Here is a 15804-nt window from a genome sequence, read left to right on the forward strand (position 1 = left end):
TTTTCTGATAATACATTTCCTCTAAGAAGAACATGGAACATTTATTCCGTTATATACTGTATATTACAATATTCCAAAACTATTTAATTGCAATTCTCACTTTTTGTGTGATCTTGTTCAAACGAATGCCTTCCGATTTCCCAAAGCACATTGTAATATGTGAAGAGAAAAAAAAGTGTGAAGTATGTAATATGATTAGTGTTCTACTGATGTCAGTGCATTGTATAGAGGAAAGAGAGGTGACGCACTAAGCAAGTTATCTCGTGCTAGAACACAGTGTGAAGTGTTTATCACTAAAGCCCCCGTCTCACTAAGCGAGATCGCTAGCGAGATAGCTGCTGAGTCACAAGTTTTGTGACGCAACAGCGACCTCAGTAGCGATCTCGCTATGTGTGACACGTACCAGCGACCAGGCCCCTGCTGTGAGATCGCTGGTCGTGTCGGAATGGCCTGAACCTTTTTTTGATCGTTGAGGTCCTGCTGGGTAGCACACATCGCTGTGTTTGACACCTTACCAACGACCTCGTTGACGACTCAGACACTGAATCGTCATAATAGCTCCCATGTGACATCGTTGTACAGGTCGCTGGTGAGATGTCAAACAGTGAGACCGCAGCAGCGATCGTTGGAAGATCTCACTGTTTGACATCTCACCAGCGACCACATAGCGACGCAGCAACGATCCCTGACAGGTCGTATCGTTGTCGGGATCACTTTAGCATCGCTAAGTGAGACGGGGCCTTTAGAGAGAAATGTTCCTATTAATAAGCACAGAACACTTCTTAGCCAGTAATAAAGTTTTAGCTATGAAAACATTTTAAGATTAAAAGGGGAAACAGTCAGTGGATGGCTCAATAAGAAGCCCTAACAAACACAAGTCATTGCATGAAACCGCCAGTCGAACACTAATAATTTAATTGTGGATAGGCACAAAATTGTTATTCACTAAAGTGTATGCAAAACCTTAATGTTGGGAAATCTGGTTCTCTCAGTAGGTTTTTATGTAGGCTCCCTCTGTCTACTTAGACCTCCATGATATACTATATATTCACATCACTCTCTCCTGCCATCGCTTCACAGCTATACCTGAGCAATGTTGGCAGCGAGGTGAGAGTGATGTGTGCACCTGTTCCTGTAAAGTGTAAATTTGAGGTTACAGACTTCCTTTAAAAAAGAAACATAGACCTCCGCCTCCCTGTGGAGATGGACATGCGGCGCGTCTTTCCAGACTGCAGCATGTCTATTTATCTTGCCGAGATTCTCAGTCTCTGCAAGATAAATATCACCCATACAATGTATTGGACACGGTGATTCCACAAGGTTCAATGAACACATGCGGAATCATCCGCGTTAAAAAGCCAGCAGCGGACATGTGCTGCTTCCAAACCGCTGCCGATTAACTGACCGTGGGAACATACCCTTACAGGAGTGAGTGCACACATCACTTTTTCCTCGCTGCCGAAATTGCTCAGGTATAGCCATGTAGGAATGATAGCAGAGAGGAGAGGGTAATGTGTGCACTCTTTCACTGGAACAGGAACAGTGCTCTCATAATAAGGGTTAATCTTCAATCAACGAAGGCTCTGGGAAAGCCAGCGCTGTCAATCAACAGTGAAAGAATGGATATAATCTAAATAAGGAGGTGGAACAATGCACCAAGGCTTTCAGCTATTTACATATTACAATGTTATTAGTGGGGGTAAATATAAACCGTTTTGTAATTTACTGCTTATTTGCAGCTGATCTTGAGATGTTAATATTGTTCTCTTGTTAGTTATAGAGATTTTATATTGTAACGGGAAGCTTTCGTTGGGAAGTTGGGTTTTAAATAACTAATATTAATAATTAAATGCATAAAACTGCTTCGTAAAGGCTACAATTTCATTATCAGAATTAACTGAAAATTATAAAAAAAAATTCAAAAAATAATCCTCACAGAAATGTTATATGTATCTGTCAATGTATTAATTGTGGGGTCTTGTAATGATGGGCTACAAATAAACATGTGTGCATAAAAGTGAGACATAGAAGGCAAAAAAAAAAGCTAGTCTTTTTAATATTTTTCTTTTTGCTTTTCTATAGTTGTATAACATCCGGCTTTTTTTTTTGCAATTCTTCAGTGTATTTCTATAGTCTCAGCTACATCCTGCTGGAGGTACTTCAAGGACAGCCGGGAGCCTTTGGACATTAATTTACTTGCATGCTTATTAATGCTGAAAGGTCTAGATGCCTCATTGTCAGGATTCCTCTTAGTCTGTGTCATTATTGAAAGCCTAAAGCTCACCTTGTTAGAAAAATGTCTTTGGGTAGAACACATACGTATATTGTACAGTAATGTGTTTTTTTTCTTTTTAGAATGCTTTCACATTGCGTTGGCATCCGTTCAGTGGCTCACGTTGTAGCTTACATCCGAACGCCCCGCAAAACGGGATTCAGACGTATGTACCAATGGGGCCACAGACTATAATGGTGATGGCAGAGCGAACGTACGTTCTACTGTGCTTCATTTTTGGGCATATACTGGAGGCTACTGCGTTAATCCCATTTTGAGTGGGGTTTGGCAGTAAGCTCCAATGGGGCCGCTAAACGGGTTCCTGACCGAAATGTGAAAGCACCCTTAGACACAGGTCCATTCTGTAGGGCCTGTGTGGCTGTGTGTTATTATGGCCCCATGAGTGATGGTCAGAAGGGCCCCATTTTATCCTCCTAAAGTGCAGCTGTGGTGCGCCCAAAAGTTTAGCCATCCTGCACTTACTACTTTTGGAGACTTGGATGGAAATGTTTAAAATGTTGAGTAGGAGTGTTATTTTCAGCCCTAATCTTGAATGATAAGACGATCTCCTTTGCTGACTGTTTTACTTAGAAAAATTATTTATTCAAAATAGTTATTTGGTATTTTTATATTAAGCTAAACAATGCAGTTAATCCACAAACCATAGATTGTTACTTGACTTACCCATGTAATGCCTTCATATTTGATATGACCACGTTTTCGTTCATTTGTTCCTTCATTGTTAATTTTTTTTATTTCAGGAGTTGATTTTAAAATGAAAACCATAGATGTTGATGGCATCAAAGTACGGATACAGATCTGGTAAGTTACAACTGCGGAGGAGCATGTATTGTGGTTTCCATCAGGTCGTTGATTTGAGCCAGGTGTTGCCTTAAAGCATAAAGTTACACTTCAATTTTACAGTTTGCACATGCATAATTAATCTACATAGTTATAGGGGATATCCAGGTTTGAGAGCAAAGTCTGTAGTCACTCAGTGACTACTGACTTCTGCATCATGAGAGCTTGTGGTGTGCACACAGTCATGATTCCCAAGCTTCGGGGCTGTGAGTGTTCAAATGACTACGCATGCGATTAGCATAAGCTTAATAGATCTGTTCGGCTTCTCTCAGTTCACTTCTATTGAGAAAAGTTGGATGAGACAAGTCAGCACTTAACTGCATGAATACGGATCACAGATCTGAGCCGAGATCACCCAATGATGGCGGCGGGAAAAAAATTCAAAACCAAAGCAGGTCACTGAATAATTACAAAAATTTTGTGGAATCCGTCACTCTAGGCTATGTGCACACGTAGCAGATTTTTTGCATTTTTTCGCTATAAAAACGCTATAAAACCGTGAAAAAAAACGCTCACAATAAGCATCCTGATTAATAGAATGCAATCCGCATTTTTTGTGCACATGCTGCATTTTTTTCCTGAGCGGAATCGCATTCCAGAAAAAAATGCAGCATGTTCATTAAATTTGCGGAATCGCGGGGATTCCGCACACCTAGCAATGCATTGATCTGCTTACTTCCCGCACGGGGCTATGCCCACCATGCGGGAAGTAAGCAGATCATGTACGGTTGGTACCCAGGGTGGAGGAGAGGAGACTCTCCTCCACGGACTGGGCACCATATAATTGGTAAAAAAAAAAGAATTAAAATAAAAAATCTTGATATACTCACCCTCTGATGGCCCCAGAGCCTTCCCGCCTCTCAGCGCTGCACGTGGCCGCATCCGTTCCTATAGATGGTGTGTGTGAAGGACCTGCGATGACGTCGCGGTCACATGACCGTGACGTCATCACAGGTCCTGCACACAAAGCATCTATAGGAACGGAAGCCGCTGAGATCATCGGCTGCTTGCGGAAGGTGAGTATAACCATTTTTTAAATTATTTTTAACATTCTATCTTTTACTATTGATGCTGCATAGGCAGCATCAATAGTAAAAAGTTGGTCACACTTGTCAAACACTATGTTTGGCAAGTGTGACCAACCTGTCAATCAGCTTTCCAAGCAATGCTACAGATCTCTTGGAAAACGCTAGCATTCTGCAAGCTAATTATGCTTGCAAAACGCTAGTTTTCTGTGGGAATATGCATGCCAATTCCGCATGCGATATACCCGTGGCAGGAGCTGCAGAATTGCCGCGGAAATTTCCGCGGCAATTCTGCAATGCGTGCACTTTAATCTTTATTGAAATCAAGGAATAGTGTATAAAAGTTTAGTTTTTTCTGTCTAATCAATCTTTCTCAGATATACGCTAGAAACATTTAAATTCATAAATGCTTGGAAATTGAACTCTGGCTGTGTAAATTTCAAATGGCAGTCTCCGTGCTAATGAACCCAAGGTTAGATGCCTGGTGCAGTGGCGAAATGGCGACATCCATCACAGTGGTTGCCAGTGATGAATAATTATTGACCTGTAGAAACATTGGAGGCAAGCGGAGGGTCTGGAGCAGAAGATTACCCAACCCCCCCAAGGCCCGCCTCGATGTACAGAAGATGTCCTCAGAAGAAAACTTAAAACCATGATTAAAAAAGAACCTCTGATCGGATTTCTTCAACAAATATATCAATTTATTCAGTGTAATAGCGTCATTATGGCCAGACCTTTACTATATAGCGATAACTTCTGCTACCAGGTTCCCTTTAAACTCTGGTGAGCCTGACGAGTTTTACAAGAAGACAACACAACAGTAGACTCTGGAGTTCCTTTTCCTGAATTTATTTATTTATTTTTTTTTATGAAATCTTTTTGTACTGTTATTAATTCTGTGACCAGAATCCACCTGAAAAAGATGTTATTGTGCACATAAGCGGATACGCAGTGTTTTTGAGGTTGTGTTGAGATTTGGAGGTATATTTATAGAATTCCTCTTTCAAAAACTCTTTGAAAATCCCTGTGTGCACATAGCCTTAGGGTGTTTTCACATGTGCCATATTGATACAATAATTGAAGCCTTAGGGTGTTTTCACATGTGCCATATTGATACAGTAATTGAAGCCATAGCGGAGAAGAATTGTATATAAAATAATCGGCATGTCTCATTTATAATCCACTCCAAATTTACAGGTAGGTGTCAAAAGGCATCAAAATGGCAATTGTGAAGGCGTTCTTAAATAAATTGTGAATGTACAGGCCTATAATACAAGCTGTAACTCTGTATCATTGCAAAGGACCTAACAATAAATGCACAGAGTTAATTAACGTTCCTTGTGCAGATGAATTCTTGATATAATCCATAATGGAGTGTTCGGAGGTGGACACTTTAGTGGTGCCAAAGAGTCGGCCTATAATTTATATACGGAGTATTGATTTTCTGACTTTACAGCCAGCTTTTATTTGGACACCTGTTCACCAGTCGCTCGCTCAGCCATATGTCACTGGACATGTTGTCCTGATATATATGAGTTTGCTGAATGAACAGATAAGAGTTTCCATGCACATCTTTGTGTACACCGCTGTGTGGTACATAACAGAGCAAAGCAAATTTCTTATTTGTGCCAAAGAACTTGTCTAGATGGAGAATTAGACTGACGAAAAATCAATCTTCATGTTTATCCACAGAATGAGACGAGACATTGTGCATATAAAGCCGCATGACTTGGTGTCAGGGTCTGAATCATCACAACGTGATCACCCGTTATGGCAGAACTTAGCGGAATGGACATAATTATGACCATGTCACCAGCTTCAATAGAAATGATTTGATACTTGTGACATTTGATCTATTAACTCCAGAACATTATGTTTTCATAGGGACACGGCTGGTCAAGAGCGATACCAGACAATAACCAAACAGTACTACAGAAGAGCACAGGTAATGGCTTCCTGCAAATCAAGTTGGGATTTTTGTTTTTCATATTGCTCCTTGTGTGCCCTGTGAAATGTATGATTGTCTAGCTGGCATGTCTATATTTTGGGTTGTTTTTTTGGGGGGGGCACTAGCAGGTATTGTCATGTATGTGGTTTAACCTCTTCACACCCTGGCTGCTTTTTTTGTTTTTCGCTCTACTCGTTCAAAGAACCATGATTTTTTTTTTTTTTGAAGAACAAGTTGTACTTTTGAACTACACCATTCATTTTACCATGTACTGGAAAAAGGAGAAAAAAAAATTCCGTGTGGTGAAATTGCAAAAAAGTGCAATTCCACAATTGTGTTGTGTGTGTGTGTGTTTGTTCTTTTTTTTTTTTTTTTAAAATATATACGGTACTTTGTTCGCTAAATGTTAAAACTGACCTGCCATTATGATTCTCCAGGTCATTGCAAGCTCACAGATGCCAAACAACATGTCTAGGTTCTTTTTTTAATTTAGGTGGTGAAAAAAAAATCCAAAGTTTGTTAAAAAGTGATCTCCTGATCACTTGTGCTACACAAAGCAGGGCTGCAGCTATGCAGAAACTCCTGCACAACCCATTGCCCCCCCCATGTCATGTGACAGAGGAGCAGATGACGAGAGCTAGTGACTCGCTTACATGTTAAGCCCCACTGTCAGATATTGACAGTGGCATTTAACATGTTAACAGCCATGGGTGGATTGCGATTCCACACGCGGTTGTTGGGTCATGTGCTGGAAAAGTTGCGGGCACAGCGTCGGAAGACACATCATATGACGTATTTTATACGTCATATGTCGTGAAGGGGTTAAAGGGTATCTGTCAGCAGATTTTTGATTACCCATATAAGTGCAATATCATGTAGGGCAGAGACCCTGATTCCATTGATGTTACTTACTGGGCTGCTTGCTGCGGTTTTGATAAAGTCACTGTTTACTCTGTTACAGATCTTAAAATTCTCTGAATGCTGAGCTCTGTCAGACCCCACCCACACCACTGATTGGCAATTTTCTGCCTATCCACAGAGTACATAGAAAGCTGCCAATCGGTAGTTACGCAGAGCTCATGAACGAATGGGTGTCTTGCTGCTAGTTTTGTGATTCATTGTGTGTTTCTATGTGGTTTTCTTCTGGTGATTTTCCGTCTGATTCTCCACTCTTTGAGGCTCTAGATTTAGACTGATCTTCCCCATGCCCTCCTAGAAGAAGAGCGCATCTCCGAGTATTTGTAGCGCTCGGAGATTTAGTTTTCGATGCCTCAGCTGCATGATTTACAGCTGATAGACAGCTTGAATACATGTGGGGATTCCCTAGCAACCAGGCAACCCCCACATGTACTTATGCTGGCTAACAGATGTAAATCATTCAGCTGCGGCGATGAAAACTAAATCTCTGAACACTAACAAATATTCGGAGACCACCCGAGCGTGCTCAGGAAAACCCGAGCAATGAGTACACTCGCTCATCACCAGTTGCCACCGATCCCTGACCCACACTGTGTCCTGTTGGCCTGGAGCAAAATAGGGAAAGGTTCATTTGGAGCCCCTTCTGCTTTGAGAGTGGACTGCAATAGACTGTATTTTTTTTTTTTGTGGCAATGTTGCATTTTTACCTACTTAAGAAAGACATGGAGCCGCAGGGACTGGTACATAGTATTCAAGCACGCCAAAGACACTCGGCACACGAGCATGCTCAGATAACACCTCATCAGAGCACGTTTCACTCATCACTTCCATTTTACTATTTCAATTACTGTAATTATGTGTGCACTGTATAGTCACACTGAATAGTGTCTCTAATAATACCCTGGTTGGATTCTATTGTGAAGAACAATCCTTATCAGGACAAAACAGAAGTGCAAATTTTGTGGGTATAAAAAAAAAAAAAAAAAAAAAAAAAAAAAATTGTATTTATATTTAATTACAAAAGACACAAAAATAAAAGTTTTATGTAGCCATACCTGAAGATGGTGTACTGAACTCTGCCCCAGGCTACTTGGCTTTGAACAATATTCTTAATAATGTGCTCAGCCTCTGCAGCAGCGATGTGTACCAGTGCTGGATATAAATTGGCCTTGCTAAGATTTTGCCAAAGGGTACCTAGAAGAAATATCGACACAAGGCTATGCAATCTCTAGCTCTGGGTAATTTCAAGGTCATAGCACTTGTCCTTTATTTAATGCTACATATTTTGACTGCAATTTTATTTTCTATTATTGTAAAATTCTAAGCTTTCCTTTCTTAACTGCAATAATTTTGATTAATTTTTGTCAATCTCTACAACAGTGTACTGTCTCGTCGTGGATCTTGCAAGAGAAGTTAATCTAGACCCCGAGCAGGATTCACTGCACTGTCCCTATTTTTTCCTGTCCTAAGTAGCCACAGAAGACCCCATAATTCTTCTTGCATTTTAAGACCACTAAAAAGTTATAAAACCTCCTATGCAAGCTTGGTTTGAAAACTGCAGAAATAAAATACAAGGTTCAGATGCCATAAAATGTGAATTAGGTATGTAAAGGATGGTTGTAACGCTACTTTATGGTGTAGTACAATACATTAGAGAAAATATTTTATTCACAATCGGTCAAGGCAGGTGAAAAAGGAAATTGCGGTAAAGCAGAAAACTATAATTTCATCCAATTATCCCCAGTGTTTCACCATGGCATACCTATTAAATTACAGCTCTGTTCATAGGTCTCATTCAGCATTGCCAAGATATGTAAGGGTTTTTTATACCTTAGTTTTGCATTCCTTATACTGTTATTACATAACATTAATGATCACAATTTTGTAATACAATTATCATATAGTCAGATATGAAATGCACCATTGTGCATTTGATATGATGTCCTCTGTCTTTATATGATTATGAAAGGTTAAGCTCGAGATCTAAATCTGCTTTGATATCTCATCTAAACCATGTTTTATGGAAAAAAATATCTGCGCATAGTAAGGGTATGTGCACACGCTGCGGAATGGTGTGCGGATTTTTCCTACACTGATTTTGGTAAATCCGCAGGTAAACCGCACTGCGGATTTACCGCGGTTTTTCCACGTTTTTGTGCGGATTTCCCCTGCGGTTTTACCCCTGCGGATTCCTATTATGGAACAGGTGTAAACCGCTGTGGAATCCGCACAAAGAATTGACATGCTGCGGAATATAAACTGCTGCGTTTCCGCACGTTTTTTTCCGCAGCATGTGCACTGTGGATTTTGTTTTCCATAGGTTTACATGGTACTGTAAACTCATGGAAAAGTGCTGCAGATCCGCAGCAAAATCCACAGCGTGTGCACATAGCCTAAAAGGTCTGAGGCTAGGTTCACATTAAGGGTATGTGCACACGTCAGGATTTCTTGCAGAAATTTTCCTGACAAAATCTGGACATTTCTGCCAGAAATCCGCATGCGTTTTTTTACTCGTTTTTTTGTGCGTTTTTTATGCGGATTTTTTGCGTTTTTTTCCTGACACTCCAATTTAATGGGAAATCTGCAAAAATAATGAACATGTTGCTTCTTTTTCCGGAATGCGTTTTTTTTTCACGGGAAAAAAAACGCAACATGTGCACAAAAAATGCGGAATGCATTCTAAATGATAGGATGTATAATGTATTCCTTTTTTATGCGGTATTATAGCGTTTTTATCGGGGAAATCTGCAAAAAAAACACAAAAAGTCCTGAAGAAATCCTGACGTGTGCACATACCCTAATACAGTGCTCTAAAGCACTATGTTGGGGTTTCTGTTGGAATCCCCCCAAAAACAGGGTTCAGACCTTGTGGGTTTTTTTTTTTTTTTTTTGCATGTCTGAAAAAGACTTGCCAGGTTGGAGGTCAGTCAGTGTCCACAGTGACTCCTTTGGCTTCATTCAAGTGAATGGCTTCATCAAGGTTCCAGTTGGAATACAGTTTTTAGGGGATTCTGACAGAAACCCCAATGTAGTGCTAGCTGGAGACCACTGTATTAATGTGAACCTATCCTTCCATATTCCAAATTATTGGTAACTGGTGTTTCCAAAAAATGATCTCCAAGAAACGGCAGTGTCCTACTATTCTTTCTTTCCCTATCCTGGGTGCTATGATCAGTAGCAGAGAATAGCTTCTGCACAACTAGGCAGATTTCGCATTTAATGAGTTTTCCGGCGTCGTTATGAATTCTGCTAGACAATTTCTTGAGACCCTTTAAAAGAAACCAGAACGAAAGTTTTTTTGTAGATGGATTCCGCATACTTGCAGTAACATGCGTGCCCGCTCCTGGCACTGGAGAATCCTGACAGCACACACATGTGAGTGCCTGCAGACTTGACCCAAGCCAGGACAGAATTTCTAAGGAGTTAATAGGCAAAGGGGGAGGGAAGTATACTGAGGACCTTAGAGAAAGGTGACTATGTTGACCATAACCATGGATCAAAGGTGACTATGGTGACCATAAGGATGGATCAGATGCCATGTCTCATTTTTCTAGAGTAGTTTGCAAAATTAAAAGTTGAATCTTGATTCCCAAAAGTTACTTTCTTTATTAGAAGGTTCTGCATTTATAATGCTGGATGGAAAAATGTTTAGAATTGAGAGTCCTCAGTGGTTGATACCTTTTAATGGCTAACTGAAAAGATGGTAACAAATTGCAAGCTTTCGAGACTACACAGGTCTCTTCATGAGGAATAGATTAATACAAATTCTGAAGAAACACATATTTATGCACAACATAGCACAGAAAAAAAACAAAAAAAAAACCATGGATAAGACAGGTGGCATGAAGCAGAATTACATGAGTGATAAACAGTTATGTCCATAAATGTTGGGCCAGTTCTTAGATAAGGAATGTTTTATTGTCCTCTGATTGGGGTCTGGTTCTGTTGTGATGACCCCTCATAGTCTGAGGGGCAAGTTCCTTAGTTGATGTAAAAAGACATAAATCCGTGCGACACATTCATTCCACCACTAAGACAGTCAAAGGTCATCATCAGTTTATATTCCCAGACTCTTCTGTCTCTCTGGGATTTGAAGCTACCTCTCAACACAAGTAATTCATCACACCATCATAGATACTAACAGGAGACAGGCATCCAACATCAGTGCCCAGGAGAGAAAGGCCATACAGTCTCTGAAAACCAACAAAGAAATCATCATCAAACCTGTTGACAAGGGAGGTGCAATAGTCATGATGAACACATCAGACTATATGAAGGAAGCAAACAGACAACTTTTGGACACATGCTACTACAAAAAATTGGAGTCGGATCCTACACAGGACTACTACAAGGAACTAAACAAGTTGGTATCTTGTCTGCCCGACGAATCCATAAGAGCCAATGACCTGATACCAGAAAGTCCAAGAACAGGGACATTCTACATGCTTCCCAAAATCCACAAATCTGGAAATCCAGGAAGACCAATTATTTCATGTGTGGGCACCATTACTGAGCAGGTATCTGGATGGGTAGAGGGTGTTCTTAAACCCCTGGTAAAGGATACATACAGCTACATTCAGGACACAACTGACCTATTGAATAAACTATCAGCAATAGGTCCTCTACCAGAAGGAACCATCCTGGCCACCATGGATGTGGAATCTTTGTACTCCAATATCCCACACCAGGATGGATTAAATGCCTGCAAATTCTTCCTGGAAAACACAGGGACTGATGCAAATTCTGTGGTGAAACTTATAAAATTCATCCTCACCCACAATTACTTTGAATTTGACAAGAAGATCTATCTACAGGAGACTGGCACAGCAATGGGAAGTAAAATGGCCGCACAGTATGCAAATCTTTTCATGGCCAAGCTTGAAAGCGACTTTTTGTCCTCATGTCCCATCAGGCCTCTGGCGTACTACCGCTACATTGATGACATTTTAATCATCTGGGCAGAGTCTGAGCCACAGCTAAAGACAATCAATTTCATCCAACCATCAACTTGACACTCAACTACTCCTGTACTGAAATTAACTTTTTGGACACCATCATTAAGCTGCAGAACAATAAAATAGAGACATCCCTGTATCAGAAGCCAATCGACCATCCAACATACCTTAAATGGGACAGTTTCCATCCAAAACACATAAAAAAACTCCATTGTCTACAGCCAAGCCATCAGATACAATCGTATATGTTCCAACCCAATGGATAGAGATGAACACCTTGGTCGCCTCAGAAAGACCTTTTTGAAGAAAACTGAGAGCACTCACAGTCCTAAAAATAGTCCTTTATTGCAACGGAAGAATCTTCAGCAGGGGAGAATGTGAATTGTGACAGACGGCCGTTTCGCGCTGCTGCGCTTCCACGGGTCCTACAAAAAGAAAGCCTTGGGTGGATATTCAATCAATGAAAAAGAAACAGGGTGATCGACAGACTGGCGGCGGATTTTAGTATTCTTAATTTTAGGGCACTGTACATGCAAAACATTTCCAGTACATAACATCCATTTAACAATACATAACATAAGCATTTAACATAAGGTACAAAAAAAGACAGCTGAGTGAGTGACTGGTACAGAGGGAGAAAGGACCCTGCACAAGGGGGCTTACAATCTGCAAGTAAAGGGGGATGGGGAAAGTAGATTCATATAGTCTATATGGTGGCAGCAAGGATAATTTGTTGTAGGTGTGTGTCTTCAGGTTGTGTTTGAAGGTTTCAAAGGTGGACAAGAATTGGACCAGTTTGGGTAGGAAGTTCTAGAGCATGATGGATGCAGATGTGAGGTTAATCTGCAGGTTAATGGCATTAATAATCTGCTCAGCACCCACACTTACCTGAACGATAACGCTATTAACCTGCAGATTAACCCCATATCTACAGGTTAATAGTATTTTTTTCTTTCTCTGGTTGGTTACAGGTTCCTTTTTAACATGCTGAGGCCTTTGGCATCTGAGCTGTAGCTCTTTTTTTTTTTTTTTTTTATTTCTTATTCTCTTAGCATTGCAAAGTCTGATCTTGGGGTGAATTTGCTAGGGTCTCCTCTTATAGGAAGATTGTCAGCTGTCTTGAATGCTTTCCACTTGTGAATAATCTTTAATTTTCATCTCACTGTAGAATGATGGTGTTGTGAATTAGACTTTTTGGCTCCCTCTTGTGGTCACTAGTGGTATGACTCTGGGATTGTCTTTTTTCTGTTTGGCACTCACCTGGGTCGTTAGTCCAGGGGTGTCGCTATATTAACTTCCTGGATCCTTAGTCCAGTGCCTGGCATCGTTGTAATCAGATCCTTCTGTTGCACCTGTCTGCTGGTCCTGGCTCTTGCAAAATTAAGCTAAGTCTTGCTTCTTTGTTTTTTGAGTTACTTGCTTTGCTACTATTTTTGTCCAGCTTGTACTAAATGTGATTTCTGACCTTGCTGGAAGCTCTAGGGGGCTGGTGTTCTCCCCCCGGCCGTTAGACGGTTCGGGGGTTCTTGAATATCCAGCGTGGATATTTTAATAGGGTTTTTGCTGACCATATAAGTCATCTTACTATATTCTGCTATTAGCTAGTGGGCCTCTCTTTGCTAAATACCTAGCTCATTCTTATGTTTCTTTTCCTCTTACCTCACCGTTATTATTTGTTGGGGGCTTGTATCCAACTTTTGGGGTCTTTTCTCTGGAGGCAAGAAAGGTCTATCTTTTCCCTTCTAGGGTTAGTTAGTTCTCCGGCTGGTGCGAGACGTCTAGAACCAACGTAGGCACGTTCCCCGGCTACTTCTATTTGTGGTGCTAGGATTAGATATATGGTCAGCCCAGTTACCACTGCCCTATGAGCTTTTTTTTGTGTTTGCAGACTTGGTATTGATTCCTGAGACTCTCTGCTATTGGGGTCATAACAGATGGACTCCAAATTAGTTTTGAAATGGCCTTCTAACCCTTCTCAGACTGAAGACCAGCAAAAATTGGTTTTCTAAGATCACTTACTGTCTTTCCTCCTTGGTATTGTGTTAACAAAATAGCTGAATGCTGCAGACCAGCAAACTGCCAAATCTTATGCTTTTATAAAGGTAGTAACACTTGCTTATGAACAAACAAGGGTATTTGATTAGCAGCTTCTGGCTGCTAATTAGCCTCCTAATTCTTATGATGGTGTACGGCTGGTAACACAGGAGGTGTTTCAATAGAGGTACAAGTCTGTGATGTCAAGGAATGAGAGCATTTGAGTCACCCCGCAGGCAAGGGGTACTCGGTACCGGGTCCTGTGTTCACAGGGGGATATCACGGTGGCTGCGACCCGGTCCGTGGCCCTGTAAAAGGGAACGGTCTTTTAAAGGGATAAAGTTTATGTTCGTGACGCCACCTGTGGTATTCGGTCAGGGTGACCGACACTGCTTTAAGGGGTCCGCTGGGGTGATGTTATGGCAGGTAGATGGTATACCTTCCCACAGGTGAAGTATATCCCCAGGGCTTCCCGGTGTGTAGATGGTGAGTGGTGAATGGCGCAGTGAAGAACGAGGACACAAGGTTGCAATCTCTTTACCTTTACTGAAGACTTCAGCATCCACAGTCCAGGGCACCAGACCACAGGGTAGGCAGAGTCCAGTCGGTTTGGAGGCAAGTCCAGAGTCCCCCTGTCCAGGTGGTAATCAGTAGCCTTCCCTTGCCCTACAGTGGTGTAGTCCCTTACTGCCTATGGCTTCACATAAGGGTCTCACAGATGCGATGTTTCGCTCTCTCTGTCCCCCGTGTAGGATAGGACAAAACCCATATGACTGGTGACTTGAGCCTGTTTATAGAGTCTCTTAGATATCCTGGCTCTATGGGTGTCACCGTGCCTCCTGGGTGTAGGTGTGGACAGGTAACCTAGCTGTCCTGCCAGTCTCTGAAATAAGGCGTAGAGGTCGTTACTCCCTCGGTGTTCCGGCTACCGGGATTCTGCCTGTTCGGGGCTGGTCCCCTTCTGGTATCCTCTCCTTTGCTTCGACTTCCTTCACGCTCACTGCAATACAATTCTGCCTTTCAATGTATCTTTCTAGGAACTGCAGCTCTGAGGGCATGCACAGCTCCGTTGACCCTCTGTCCTCCTCAGACTACTGTCTGGAACTTTCTCCTAACTTTCCCTACAGACTACCAGTTTTCTATATACATGGGGAGTGACCTAATAAATAGGAGCTCCCCTGGTGGCCTGGAGTGTGAATGTGTTGCATATTTGTGATACCTGGATGCAGTTATCCTTCTTTGCCTCCATACGCAGTATCACTCTCCCCTGTAGGAAAGCAATACCACTGCGACGACCAGGACCCTGGGGCGCCGCACATTTGTAACAGGACAGAGTGGGCAACTATGTTTAAATGCAGTCCAGGAGGAGAGCAGTGTAATGTCATGAGGCTTTGGCAGATAGCAAATTGTTACTGACTTTGGTTGAAACGCTATTGATGTCACTACCCCTTTAAATAAGACTGGCATTTCGTGCATCAGACTGAATGATGGACATGCGGGAATAAAAGGCGCTAGAAACTTAAATACATTTGTGCATCTTATCAGTGGTGTGAGTCTCCACCAGACTGACTCCAGATAACTAAGAATATCATTCCCACTGCCTTTCCATTTGTAAGAAAATGCCTAATTTTATTTCCTTGGCTTATATTTAAGAGGCATCTCCCCTCCCACCTCACGAAGAAATGTCCTACAGTAGTATCCCTTAAATGTTTTAACTTATTAATTTATTTGTAATTGTGCCTGAAGAAGGAGCCTCCGTTCTCTGAAAGATGCAAACGGGTACTATTTTCT

The 15804-nt window shown here is 41.5% G+C and overlaps 1 protein-coding gene across 4 annotated transcripts in view; it reads left to right on the forward strand.

The window, feature by feature from the left end:
* RAB15 (RAB15, member RAS oncogene family) overlaps window positions 1-15804 on the forward strand; it is a 112785-nt gene that overhangs the window by 36992 nt on the left and 59989 nt on the right. For all 4 annotated transcript variants that reach the window (XR_013215560.1, XR_013215561.1, XM_077262469.1 and 1 more), the window contains 2 exons: window positions 3034-3094; window positions 6043-6103. Coding sequence is in view for 2 of the 4 variants with exons in the window: in XM_077262469.1 (XP_077118584.1) it covers window positions 3034-3094; window positions 6043-6103 (122 nt within the window). In the remaining 2 variants the exon portion in view is untranslated. The remainder of the gene's footprint in view (window positions 1-3033; window positions 3095-6042; window positions 6104-15804) is intronic.

The sequence above is a fragment of the Ranitomeya variabilis genome, chromosome 1, assembly GCF_051348905.1.
Source record: "Ranitomeya variabilis isolate aRanVar5 chromosome 1, aRanVar5.hap1, whole genome shotgun sequence".
NCBI lineage: Eukaryota > Metazoa > Chordata > Amphibia > Anura > Dendrobatidae > Ranitomeya > Ranitomeya variabilis.